Source organism: Neoarius graeffei, chromosome 11 (assembly GCF_027579695.1).
Source record: "Neoarius graeffei isolate fNeoGra1 chromosome 11, fNeoGra1.pri, whole genome shotgun sequence".
NCBI classification, from domain to species: Eukaryota; Metazoa; Chordata; class Actinopteri; order Siluriformes; family Ariidae; genus Neoarius; species Neoarius graeffei.
The window spans coordinates 49,981,971-49,996,659 of record NC_083579.1 but is presented as its reverse complement, the minus strand read 5'-3'; the positions used below and the strand labels follow the sequence as shown (position 1 = coordinate 49,996,659).

The 14,689-nt window shown below is 41.9% G+C and overlaps 1 protein-coding gene across 2 annotated transcripts in view; it reads left to right on the top strand.

Annotated features, from left to right (window-relative positions):
* Positions 1-14,689, top strand: part of rnf144aa (ring finger protein 144aa) — an 88,181-nt gene that overhangs the window by 56,779 nt on the left and 16,713 nt on the right. For both annotated transcript variants that reach the window (XM_060934112.1, XM_060934111.1), the window contains exons 5-7: positions 8,905-9,115; positions 13,172-13,319; positions 13,510-13,599. In XM_060934112.1, the coding sequence (XP_060790095.1) occupies positions 8,905-9,115; positions 13,172-13,319; positions 13,510-13,599 (449 nt within the window). The remainder of the gene's footprint in view (positions 1-8,904; positions 9,116-13,171; positions 13,320-13,509; positions 13,600-14,689) is intronic.

The window sequence follows — 14,689 nt, the reverse complement described above, 5'->3', positions numbered from 1 at the left end:
ATTGAATTTGATAACGTGATTACCGCGATATTCAACGAGATGCGTTAACGGTGTGTCTGAATCTTCGCTTCATATATATTTTTTTTTATTTTCAACTAGCCAGCCGGGCTGCGTAGTGACAGGAATTACCCGCCAAATAACAAATTAAGTCGCCTCAGGTGACTTTTTATATATATATATATATATATATATATATAAATAAGAGAGAGATAAATAAAATGATAGCTAGATATAACCTTTACATTTAAGTTGGCAACTCTGAATAAGACCCGGTGTTTACATGTGCAGTGAGAAGCAAAGCGTATTTGTCTTTACAGCATGACCTGACATTAGGCTCCATAGTAAATCCTTTTGAATTAAACAGTTGGCCTGGATACAGCATCTCAAAAAGAACAGGACTGAATTCATTAAGACCAGAACAACTTTATTCATCACATGTACACTTAAGCACGGACTTGAGCACACAGTAAAATTCCTCCTCTGCGTTTTACCCATCTGAAGCAGTGAAAACATGCACATATGAGCAATGAGTGCACACACGTACCCAGAGCAGTGGGCAGCCATGCTGACAGCGCCCAAGGAGCAGTTGGGAGTTCGGTGCTTTGCTCAGGGGCATGTCAGCCTAAGGCTGCCCTGCGTTGATCTAACTGCATGTCTTTTACCCCTTTTCCACCAAATCAGTTCCAGGGCTGGTTCGGAGCCGGTGCTGGTTCACAACTCGTTCAACTTGCAAGCCAGCTGAGAACCAGTTCGCTTTTCCATCGCTCGCGGTGCCACATCATTACGTTGCTGTATACGTCATTACGTCACTGTATACGTTAGTTACGTCGCTATGTTTGCTTAAACCTTGGCGCGAATATCGAAGCAAAAACAACACGGAAGAAGCAGCAACAACAACAACAATAATAATAATAATAATAATGGATGACTTTGCGTTTGTACAACTGCAGCTTCTCGCCGCTTAAAAATGACGATCTTTCGCGGTCTTGTTGTTGCTGGTCTTAACAACTCCGCCCCCCCGCTGATGTAAGCGGTTCTTTCCTCTGGCCCAGCAGAGAGTTGGTGCTAGCCTGGAACCGGTTTTTCTGGCCCCAGAGCCAGTTCTTTGTCAGTGGAAACAGAAAACCCGGTTCCAAACTAAGCACTGGCCCCGAACCAGCCCTGGAACTGCTTTGGTGGAAAAGGGGCATTTGACTGTGGGGGAACCGGAGCACCCGGAGGAAACCTGCGCAGACACGGGGAGAACATGCAAACTCTAGACAGAAAGGCCCCTGGCAGCCACTGGGCTCAAACCCAGAATTTTCTTCCTGTGAGACGACAGCGCTAACCACTACACCACCGTGCCACCCATTGAACTGACTTGAATTAAAGTGAATTGTGTTCAGATGTTATTTAAGGGGCTTTTTTTTTTATTATTTATTTATAGAAGCACTATAAGATTCAGTCACTTGGGTTCTATTGTTTTACAGACTGAAAATATTTTGGGCCGTCGTTTGAAGGGATTGTTTATCATGGCTCTCTTTTCATTGGTGGATTTTGTGTGCGTGCGTGCGAGTGAGTGAACACACTGCACTTTTTTTTCTCTCCTCTGCCTGTGTTATTTCTCTCCTTTCTGTGTGTGGAAAAACAGCTATGAGCAAGCCCGTGTGTGTGTGAGAGAGAGAGAGAGAAAGCAAGCAAGCAGGAGTGTGATTCAGTAGACTGGTGTCGGTACATGTGCATCCTGTGGAGGTCACGTTGCTGGAGTGTAGCGTCTCTCACCTGAGAGTTCGTGTGGTGCATGCATGTGCGCGCACACACTCACCTCCTACCATCTGCTTTCATTCATCAGTGTCAGCCAGAACTATAAGTCGGTCTTTTGCTCACACTGTTTTATTATTCCTGAATCACAGGAATTCTTTAGGTTACATGTCCATTTCAGAACAAAGATTTAAAAAAAAAAAAAAAAGCAAAAAAACTAGACACATCTTGCCTCCTGAGAATACAAACTTCGCATGCAGATCTGTTGGTCCCAACTGACCTGATTAGCTAACAGACTGTGGTATGTTCATTGCAACCCTGAAGTCGCTGATTTGTAAACTGATACTGTATGTTATGAAGTTGCAGCTAAGATGAACAGCACGCACGCACCCCCTCCTTTTTTTTGGGGGGGGGTCAGGATTTAACAAGCAGTTGTTGTCTGTTTATCAAGATCTAACACAGCCACATCAGCAAAAGGGCAGAAGATGACACTGCAAAAAAAAAAAAAAAAAAACAACTGTTGATGAAATGGTGTCGGTTTAAAATGATAGTCTAAAGATAAGTTGCATCACCTTTTATATTGCATTTTAAGGCAAAGTCTTTTAGAGAATTTGAATGCAAATTTGCCTGCGTTTTTCATTTTGCGTTCTTTTATACTGTGTTGTGGAGTAATCCCGGTGTTCTGACCAGTGTAGAGCATAAAACAAACAAGTGGGCTAATTTATTGATGAACTCTATAGTCGGTTTCTGTGACAAGTCACACAGGGGAAGGCACTTCACTTTTCTTTCACTTTATAGCCAAAAGACATGCCAAAGTACTGTCCTTGTATACAGTGCCTCCAAAAAACCCTATTCACCCCCTACTGATTATTTCTCCTCTTGCTTGATGGCAGCATCAAATTTAAGTACATCAGAATGTTTTTTTTTTTTTTTTTTTTTTTTTGCTTTGAAGTGACACTCAACAAAAACATTGAATTAAATTATTTTGTTAGATGTCCTCAGAATTATTAATTTAATCTAAAAACTGTAATTGTTAATTTGCCCCACACTCTTTTTTTTTTTTAATGGTCGAAATTAGGAGCATTTTAATTTTCTTGAGCCAATCACACTACATGCGTTAACCAGGGTATACCTGTGTGCATTTTAAACCCACTTATGTTTAATTGTCCGGTTGCACAATAAATATCTCTGACTTTTGGAGGTCTCTCAGCCAAAATGACAGATTAGATCAGTTCTACTGTCGTCATAACCAAGGAACTGCCGTTGATGCTTTGAGATTAAAGTTGTTTGGAGGAAAAAAGCTGGAGAAAGTTATAAAGATCAGAAAAGCTTTAGACCTTCCTATGACCCACATGAAATCCATTATATATAGATGAAAGTCTTCCGGATTTACCTGGAAATCCGGCTATTTGACAAAACTCTTGAAAATCTCCGGTTTCCCGAATGGAGAAATGTATTTTTTGGATTTTTCGCGTTCCTAGACGTTCGCGAATGAACCGATTCTTTTGAACGGCTCCTAGGCATGAACGATGAGAACCGAGTCTCGAGCTGGGGGAGCCGTTCTTTCTGTCGTTCTTTTTCTGTACTGTGTTTCAGATGGAAAAGCTCCTCCTTTACTCTAGCCTGGGCCTGCCCATCCTAAGCGTGACGCAACACGGGGGCTTGTTGCGAGCTTAGTCTGGCAAGGCAAGCTATCTCCAGCTCTTCCAAGCTCCCGAAAAATCGGGAGCCAATCAACTTTGAGCATCTCCAACGGCCCTGGGTAGAGGCGTGTTCAAAGCAGTGACGTAGTAGAACTGCGACCGGAAGCCATAGATTGTTTACAGAATCTATGCCGGAAGCGCTTCATTCACTAGAAACATTACGAACATGGAGCAGCGGCAAGCCTTTGACACAGCGGTAGATGCTGTATTGAAAGCATTCAACGGGAAGTTCTCATTGAAAACGGAGCAAAGAGCAGCCCTGGAGGTATTTATCTTCTTCCTGTTACTCAAGCAGTTTCCGTCGCGTCACATACGTCAGAGGAAAGAGTGATGTGATTGGTTTAAGCTTCGTCACAGCCTTTTCTGGCTTCGACCAGTAGCAAACTGAGGCATTTCAGGGAGGCGGGTCAACCACGCGCTTTGGGAAACGGTTGGGCTTAATATCTTTGCCAGACCAATGCTCGCAGAGCTCTGAAGTCGCGTTAGCCAGACTACCTTTACTCCTCCTCCCTTCACTGAGTTAGGGAAAGGTTACGGTGAGGGCACAGTGGTGCCTATTTGTCTGATATGCAAATGTAGCTATCAGACAAATGGGCACCGATGTGACATCGGGGAGTGGGAGGTGGTCATCAGAGCGCAGCCCGTTGTGGTCATGCTGCTTGTACGTGCGCTCTGCAGAAAGAAAAACATTTTTAAAACTACTTTGCATGGACGTTCATTTAATTTATTCTATCGTCATTTTGTTTGTTCTATTTTTGTGTATTTTATTTATTTATGTTTGTCTAGTTGTATCTATTTTTCTAATATATTTTTTGCATTAATAGTTTTTTTCCTATTAAAATAATCTTGTGTTCTTGTTAACTTTATCTATTTATCTGACTGTTTAGTTGTATCCATTTTTGTTACAATTTCAATATTTTTAATATAGAAAGTTTGTTTTTTCTATTAAAATGTTCTTGTGTGATAACTAGTTCTTGTTATATTTATTGTAGTTGTATCTATTTTGTATCTCAGACTTAAATATTTTTGTAAAACAAGTGTTTTTCTATAAAATATTCTTGCGTTCTTGATAACTATGTTCTTGAGTGGGGTTTTTTTTTTTACAGAAAAGCCGTTCTGCATGGACATTCATTGAAGCCCTTTTTGTTTTTTAATGGTTATTTATGAGCGTTTAGGGGTTACAATAATGTAAGTCTAGGTTGCTTTATATAAAAGGTATGTCCAGAAATATTGATGTCACTGTCTAAGCAGAGGGATCTGGCTTCTTTAGACGCTGTCTTCTTAAAACTGAATAAATATTTAAAAAGAGCCAAATGAGCCAGTCTTTTGAACGGCTCTTTTCAAAGAACGGATCACAAAGATGCGGATCCCATCAAAGAGCCATAAATCCCATCTCTAGGCGTAATACTTCGCATCGTCCTTGAATGGGCGCGGTCCTTAAATAGCCCAAACATAGTTCATTGATTAAAGACAGGTGTTCTTTGTTAACGGCGCGCGTGCCGGAGCTCGTTAGGCGCGCGCGCGCCCAAGGCACGCCTTCAGGTGCACGAGCTAAGGCACGTAGGACTGACACCGTTCTGCGCAAGCGCAACACAATCGCACTAGAAAGCATGTTCAAGCTGCCAGTGTAGCTGCAGTCTTTTTATGCCGCTTTTCCACTACAAACGCGGCTGAGCCGTGCCGAGCTGAGTCGAGGTGAGCGGGGCTGTTGGAGTTGCATTTCAACTACAACCGCGCTGAACCGTGCTGGCTGGAAGTGGGTGGACACATTGGGTGGAGTTAGCGAAAGTGGGTGGACGTCACGTGATGTCGTTAAGCAGCGCAAACAGTGACATCAGTGAGCTTTTAAGCGGTAGTCTCACGACCCGGATAGTAAACAATAAACATGGAGGACATGGAGTCGTTAGTGTTGCTGGTCTTGGTGCTGTGGCTTGTTGTCACCGACAACGCCAACAGATACTGGCAAGAGCGTATAGATGAGGCGAGGCGCATAAGGCTTCAGAAATTCTCGTAATTCGTAATTCTTCTTCTTCCGGGTTTGTGGTGTTTACAGATCCCAGCGCGCTCGCGGGGCGTGTGTGGGCATGTGAGGACACTCCTCCTCACCAATCAGTGCACAGGGGAGTGTCTGCTCACGCCCCCAGCCTCACTCGGCACGGTTTGGCTCGCTTCAGCCCCACTCCAAAACGGTGCGAGTTTTAGGGGCTAAGCAGGGCTGGAGCGAGCTGAGTCGTGCTGTTTTTTGGTAGTCAAAACGCGAGCCGTGTCGGGCTGAAGTGAGCTGAAGTGAGCTGAAAAAGGGTAGTGGAAAAGGGCCATTAGTTGCGAATTACAAGTATTTCCTCGTGTTAATAATTCGCCATGTCAAAACAAGCAAAACTTTCCTCCTTTCGACGTGAAGAGAGGTAAGCAATTTAATATTTTTTTTTCCATCAAAGTTGCATTTTGTGGTTTCGAAGCTAAGTTTTAGTGCCGTTTCTAGAACACATCATCAAGAAAACGTGGAAGAAACAGCAATAACGGAAGAGCCCGTTTCTAAGCTACCTAAAACTAGCAATGGTAATTATTTTTTGTTACATAATGTACTCAGGCTGCCAGTCAGTGTGAGACAGACAGACACACACACACACACCCTGAAAAATCCTAGCTACGCCCCTGATTTACATGAGAAATTTGGTATTCATTGGTGTGTTTAAATTTACAGACAGTACGAACTAATGTAAACAATTGGCTTCAACTCGCATAAATATGAATTGGAAATTTTTAGTTCACTTTAGCTTATGCAAATGCACAGCTCTACTAAAAGATAAATAAACGAGGCTCAATGTCCCCAACATTGAAACCTGAAAGCTTTAGAAACTCTAACAGACCTTTACTTTTTAACAGTACTGTTTTGGGATTTTGCTGAGTTTACCTTCAACTGTCTGATTTTTTTTTTTCAAAGTAATGAACTGCGTAGCCAGGAAAATCACCACGTTTTCTAAATGCACTCCTGAAAATTACTCATTAACTAGGGGAATTAAATTTGATATTTTTGATATGTTAATCATTAATGTACATGAAAGAAAAAGGCTTAAAAGTTATTACTTGTTTTAGTGATAATAAGTACTAAAATGCACTAGAATGCAGGGTTTTGCGTGTTTATTAAAATTTTTTCGGGAGATCTTAGTCAAATCTTAGTTTGACTTTCAAAAGTTCAGGATTTTTTTCCTTGCTCCACTTTCATCTCTAATTATAAGGGTAAAAAAATATGGCACAACCCATACACGATCACGCTCAGCACATGGGCAAGAAGGGCAGTTATAAGAGTGTCCAGTTTCAACACTGAAGAAGTTATAATGAATAATAAATGACTTTGAGGCATTTGGTTTAAAAGCGAAGACGCTTTGTATTCCGGAACGGCAGCGTCAAAGAGCAGACCCAAGTCCTATTGAAAAGCTATGACATGACCTGAATATTGTTGTCCAACATTCTCCATCGAATGTGGGAGAGCTGGAGAAAATTTGCTTGAAGGAATGGGAGGGAAAAAAAAATCTAAATGCATAAAGCTGCAAAAAGACAGTGCGCTTACTTGCTATTTACTTTGGGAGGGGAGGTGAATACTTATTAAGCAGTGTTTAGATTTTTTTTTTGAGGAAATTTTATTTTATTTCTGTAGAGTTGCTTCAAAAGGAGCAGGAAAAATCCCATTCTAATGCTTAGATTTGATATCGCAATACAGCAGGACGAGAAATAATCCCAAAGGGTTGAGTACTATCTGGAGGCTGTGTATATATTGGTGTAAATTTACATTGAACTGGAGATGTAAGGTGTATGAAGTTGTACATTTAAAGGAACAGTCCACCGTACTTCCATAATGAAATATGCTCTTATCTGAATTGAGACGAGCTGCTCCGTACCTCTCCGAGCTTTGCGCGACCTCCCAGTCAGACGCGCTGTCACTCCTGTTAGCAATGTAGCTAGGCTCAGTATGGCCAACGGTATTTTTTGGGGCTGTAGTTAGATGCGACCAAACTCTTCCGCGTTTTTCCTGTTTACATAGGTTTATATGACCAGTGACATGAAACAAGTTCAGTTACACAAATTGAAACGTGGCGATTTTCTATGCTATGGAAAGTGCGCACTATAATGACAGGCGTACTAACACCTTCTGCACGCTTCGACAGCGCATTGATACGGAGCTCAGATATCAATGCGCTGCCGAAGCACGCAGAAGGTGTTAGTACGCCTGTCATTATAGTGCGGACTTTCCATAGCATAGAAAATCGCCACGTTTCAATTTGTGTAACTGAACTTGTTTCATATCACTGGTCATATAAACCTATGTAAACAGGAAAAACGCGGAAGAGTTTGGTCGCATCTAATTACAGCCCCAAAAAATACCATTGGCCATACTGAGCCTAGCTACATTGCTAACAGGAGTGACAGTGCGTCTGACTGCGTCTGACTGACTGGGAGGTCGCGCAAAGCTCGGACAGGTACGGAGCAGCTCGTCTCAATTCAGATAAGAGCATATTTCATTATGGAAGTACGGTGGACTGTTCCTTTAATGACCGACTGCTGCAAATGCTAAAGTGAGTACCTACTGTTTCATTAGAACGTTGCAAGGTGGCCAGGTTTAATTATAATTAATCTGACCATCAGGAACAGGAAGTCCAGTTTTCAGTGAAGGTTGCATCCTAAGGTTAAGTAATAATAAATACTGCGTTCTCTGTTATTACAGAGACAGGGTCAGGTTTTGTGAAGAGGCAGTCGAGCATCTGATTGTACAGCAGCATATAGCTTTTTGAAATTAGTTTTTTTTTTTTTTTTCCCCCAGCAATTTTGGTTGGATAAATTGAACAATTCATCAGTTTGAACAGATGCTATGAATGCAGTTCTTCATCCAAGCAGAAAGAACTTCAAAGCAAGGTAGTGTTTCTGTCTGGAGGGTAGTGATAGCTGTTTGTTTTTCCTTTCTAATGAAGACTTGTATGGTACTTCTACCCACACTTTTCTCAGTGAGCGAGTCTCTCCTTGTTCCTACACATAAGTGGTGTCAGTCCTGAAAGTGCATGAGACTGAAAAACAGATAACGGTTGTATCAAGCGCGAGAGCAAAGATGAAACAATTTTGCAAGTAGAAACAGTGTCAACATTTCCTTGGTGAATTCCGAACAGTGTGGAAATGACAAGTTGATCTGAAATTTTGTATTTGCAGTGACACTCTCTCCAGCTTGCACATGGAACAAAATAAGAACTGTGCAGGTCGGCGCATACCTGACTTGTTGCTAAAGGTCGACCTTATTACCACCTGGTCCCGTCAGAGCTGAAAGAAGCAGCTGTGCGGACGGTTACTTTAGAGCATGTTAATTGAGAATAGTCTTGTTCTAAGCCTCCTCTATGTAACCATGGCGATCTGACCGTAAACAGCTGGTCAGAATGGGTAAACACGGACACTACTCTTCTTTTCCCCACTACAGAGGTGCTGTTGGACCCATGCCGGACATGGTGCCCATCATCATCGTGCCAGGCCGTGTGCCAGCTAAAGGAGGCAGACTCCGCCCGGCCGCAGCTGGTACGCTGTGGTAACTGCACGCTGGAATTCTGCTCTGCCTGCAAGGCCAGCTGGCACCCAGGCCAGGAGTGCCAGGAGAACCCGCCCATCACCGCCTTTCTGCCTGGCGAGAGCAGGTACCGCTTAGTCTCTTCTCCTTGAGCCTCGTTCACACATCTGTTGTGCATCAGCAGCCATGTTCCCCTATTTGGCGTTCCTATGTGAGCCTCGAACTAACATCTTGGGATATTGTGTCGCTATTCAATTTGAATGTCTAGATAATGATCAGACCTGTGCCCTTTGCCTCAGGCTGAAGTCTAAATATATTTTAGCACACCAAACTGCAATGTCATGGAGCAGAGCTGTTCAACGTATGAGGGTGGGGGGGGGGAAGTGTACTTCAGTGACTCCATTATAATTTCTGTAGCAGAAACTTTGTTGCAGCTTGTTCGGGTCATTTATGTAAAGTATTTACCTGAAGGGATCTCGTGGAGAGAAGGAAGAGTTTTCATAGACTTTCAGATATGTCTGTCTCTTTTTTTTTTTTTTAAACTTGATTTACTTTCTCTGATCTGATTTGTCAAGTGAAAACATGGCTTGGTTTAAAAAAAAAATCCTTATCGCCAAGAATATTTGTTTAAAGGAGATACGCAGAGCCTTTATTTTTAAATAAATTTCTGAGTGGATAGTATCTCCATCCTTGACTCTTGTATGCTGCATAAATGGGAATAAAAAATTATATTTTTGAGAGTTAAAATCGACCGCCAAGTTGGCATTCTGAGCCAGCCAGCCCTGAGTGCGTGACGTCACAGCAGGAACCGGTTTTAAGGCCGAGGCCTTTTACAGCTATAGACCAAAGTCATATAAATATAAATTTCGGGTGAAAGTAAGAAATCGTTACCGACTTGCTCAACTAAGACTGATTTGACTTCATTGATTGTGGGTTGACTCTCATTAAAACAGGACAGGTGTTATAACTTATGCAACATACAGTACATGTACATGCATGCATTTTCACTGATAAAACGTAAAAGGCTAATTAAATAATCAGATGAACTGAGACAATCACATTCCGAAGCAAATTAAATAATCTTATACTGCTAACTTAAACACACAATACAAGTTACATGTATTAATCTAAATGCAGGTAAACAACGTGTTTGTTTTTTAAATCCAAATGAGAGTCGGAGTTTACCAGTCTGTGTTCTCGCTTCTTGAAGGCTGATCTTGTGGCCGATTTGTTTTTGAAACAATCTGACGTTCAGTTCTCCGTTCATTCGCTTCCATGTAAGGGCGAGATGGCAGCAATATCCAGTTTAGAAATAAGACGGCTGCTCCACTCATTCACTGTTTTTTCTTCATACTATGTATTCCACCATTACTAAAACGTGGGATGGAGCGGGACGTCACCGGTTTTAGCAACAACTGTGGGGAGGTCACTGCCCGAGCGATATGTCCCGTCCTGGGTTTTAGCAACAACCCTCGGCTCACTCCAGGAGGACTGGTGCAACTGAACTCCCTTTCCTTTTATAAATAAACAAAATAAATACTTTTCTTTTTGTTGGTACTGCACCCTCTTTCAATACGGGTTTATAGCCAGCACTCCTCAACAGATCAGAGGTCTTGTACGAGTCTTCAGTAAAATGAGCAGAGGAGAGATCACTTCATAGGCGCCCAATGTGCCCGTGAACTTCTCGCAAAATGCGTCCAAATCTTTGCAGTTTGAACATTCTCAGGCCATGAATGCAACGTAAATCCACCTTCTGTCATGTTGCTGCACCCGCCAGCAACACATCTACGTGGCATGGCGATAAATTGGCTCAAAATGGAGGATCGTAGTTGCAGTCAGCTCTGTGTTTTAGTATAGCGGAAATGGCAATGAGACCAATAGATTTCCTGCTGTGATGTTACGGACGTCAAGGTCATTCACTCAGACCGCTACCTATATAAATGACTTTAATCGTAAAAATTACTATATTAGATTTATTGTTAATGCTTAAAACTATTCCTGTGCCATTCTTGAGGTCTCAAGGCATTTATAAATGAAAGTGAGGCCATGGCTCTGCGTATATGCTTTAAAGACGGTTGCATTTATTCTTTGCTTTAAGTTCAAAATAGATTTATCTCTTCGGACAAGTTTTTAGCCCTGTTCAAAGATGGAACTAAAATACAACCACAACAGATTGGTGTGTCCTATTTATAGCCATGAACTAATCCTTAAAGGTTAAGCATTAAAAGGTAACTGTTGTTGGTAACCGTTGTCACCACTGAGGCATGCAAGTTGCTTATCCAGATCTTTGTAACCACAGAAATGTATGTACAGTGGTGGGCAAAAGTTTACGTACCCCAACAGAATGTTTCGTTTCTTGCCTATTTCTAAGAGAAATTGAATGATAATACACAAAAACCTTTATTTCACTTGTGGTTAATGGTTGGCTGAAGCTATTTATTGCATTCATTACTGCGTTTACTCTTTGAAAACCATGAAAACAACAAAAACTACCTAAATGACCCTGATCAAAAGTTTACATACCCCTGTGAATTGGCCTGAAAACCTGTACACAATTTGACATAAACAGGACTGAATGGCAATTAAAGGCAACTACCTTCACATGTGATCTGTTTTCTTCTAATTAGTGGGTGAAAATAAAAGTCAGTAAATTGCTGGACTTTTGAGCCCAGCAACCTTTTATCCCTCATCCAGTGCTGCGCGTCATCTTTGAGATTGAGCCATGGGAAAATCAAAGGAATTGTCAAAGGACCTGCGTGAAAAGGTAGTTGAACTTTATAAATCAGGGAAGGGATATAAGAAAATATCAAAGCAATTAAAAATGTCAGTCAGCACTGTTCAAACAATAATCAAGAAGTGGAAAGTCAGGGGCTCTGTAGACACCAAAGCCTGTTCAGGTAGACCAAGAAAAATTTCACCCACCACTGCTAGAAGAATTGTGCGTGATGTAAAGAAGAAGCCCCAAATAACATCTGGTGAACTTCGAGATTCTCTGAAACAAGTTGATGTGGATGTTTCAAAGAGTACAATTGGGAGACTCTTGAGAAGAAATGGGCTGCATGGGAGAGTTGCCAGAAGAAAGCCCCTTCTACGCAAATGCCACAAAGAAGCCCGTCTACGATATGCCAGACTGCACAGAGACGCACCCCAAACCTTCTGGCAAAAAGTTGTGTGGAGTGATGAGACCAAAATTGAACTTTTTGGGCACAACACTAAACGCTACATCTGGCGAGGAATCAACAAGGCCTATGATGAAAAGTACACCATTCCCACAGTGAAACATGGTGGTGGATCTCTGATGTTTTGGGGATGTGTGAACTACAAAGGCACTGGAAATTTGGTAAGAGTTGATGGCAGGATGAATGCAGTCACTTATCAAAAAATACTGGAGGAAAATCTACACGCCTCAGCCCGGAAGCTGCGCATAGGACGAACTTGGACATTCCAGCACGACAATGATCCAAAACACAAGGCCAAATCAACTTGTCAGTGGCTACGACAGCATAAAGTGAAGGTCTTAGAGTGGCCATCTCAGTCTCCTGACCTCAACATTATTGAGCCACTCTGGGGAGACCTCAAACGTGCAGTCCATGCAAGACAGCCCCAGACTTTACAGGAACTGGAGGCTTTTTGCCAAGAAGAATGGGCAGCTTTACCGTCTGAAAAGATAAAGAGACTCATTGACAACTATCACAAAAGACTTAAAGCTGTAATTGATGTTAAAGGGGGAAATACACAGTATTAAGAATTGGGGTATGTAAATTTTTGATCAGGGTCATTTGTGTAGTTTTTTTGTTGTCATAATGGTTTAAAAAGAGTTAACATTTTCTTGACAATAACTAGCTTCAGCCAACCATTAACCACAAGTGAAATAAAGGTTTTTGTGTATTATCATTCAATTTCTCTTAGAAATAGCCAAGAAACAAAACATTCTGTTGGGGTATGTAAACTTTTGCCCACCACTGTAGTTGGACCTTCTCAAATTTTCAATGAATACTCCTGCTAGTGAATGTGTTTATAAGCAAGATGGGAGCGTCTACTGTGTGTAAAGTGTCATTTAAAATCTTTACATCAAACCTTTTGCAGATGAAATGTATTACAGAACTTTGATCCTCCCTTGCTGCCATTTTGCTTTACGTACAACGTGTGCTTCTGGATGACAACCTGTCTGTCTCTGTCACAGCTCTTTCTTTAAGAGTGATGATGACGACGCTCCGATCAAGCGCTGTCCCAAATGTAAAGTGTACATCGAGCGAGATGAAGGTTGTGCCCAGATGATGTGCAAGAACTGCAAGCATGCTTTCTGCTGGTACTGCCTGGAGTCTCTGGACGTAAGTGCTGCCTCTCTTAAATGTTATCTCACATGTGCTTCCAAGAACAGATATAGCCCAGCAGGTTTGTATTGCTGCTTGGTGGCCATGTGCCTGTCACTTGTACCATGCTGCGGCCACAGCCAAGCCTTTTGTGCGACTGTCTCACACACCCGCCGAGATAAATAGCGCCCTCTCCTGTGTTTGACAGGACGACTTCCTCCTGATCCATTACGATAAAGGACCCTGTCGCAACAAGCTGGGCCACTCCAGAGCCTCCGTGATTTGGCACAGAACGCAGGTGGGCACTGATGCTTCCTTCTCCTTTTTCCTTTTCTTTGCTCCTTTACTTTTATGAGCAGAGCAGTGTGACCTGAGGAGTGTACACGTGCACTCGTACATGACTGAGGAAAAGCTATTTATCCACTGAGTCAAGGTTATTGGTTTGTAGTGTACACTTAAAATAGCAGCTTATGCTCTTATTGTTTAACTCCTGTGTTTTGTACCTCTCGCAGTATGGCCGGTTGTCCTAAATCACAAATTATTTTGAAATGTCTTAGGAGGATTTATTTAGCTTTTGCCATAGGAAGATCTCTCTCTCTCTCTCTCTCTCTCTATCTATCTATCTATCTATCTATCTATCTATCTAGTGCTCAGCATAAATGTGTACACCCCCTTTGAAAAGTAACATTTTAAACAATATCTCAATGAACACAAATAATTTCCAAAATGTTGACAAGACAAAGTTTAATATAACATCTGTTTAACTTATAACAGGAAAAAGTAAGGTTAATAATCAAACTTAGATTACACATTTTTCAGTTTTACTCAAATTAGGGTGGTGCAAAAATGAGTACACCCCACAACAAAAACTACTCCATCTAGTACTTTGTATGGCCTCCATGATTTTTAATGATAGCACCAAGTCTTCTAGGCATGGAATGAACAAGTTGGCGACATTTTGCAACATCAATCTTTTTCCATTCTTCAACAACGACCTCTTTTAGTGACTGGATGCTGGATGGAGAGTGATGCTCAACTTGTCTCTTCAGAATTCCCCACAGGTGTTCGATTGGGTTCAGATCAGGAGACATACTTGGCCACTGAATCACTTTCACCCTGTTCTTCAGAAATCCAACAGTGGCCTTAGATGTGTGTTTAGTCATGCTGGAAAAGTGCACGACAACCAAGGGCACGAAGTGATGGTAGCATCTTCTCTTTCAGTATAGAGCAATACATCTGTGAATTCATGATGCCATCAGTGAAATGCAGCTCCCCGACACCAGCAGCACTCATGCAGCCCCACATAAGGACACTGCCACCACCATGTTTCACTGTAGGCACCATGCATTTTTCTTTGTATTCCTCACCTTTGCGACGCCATACAGTTT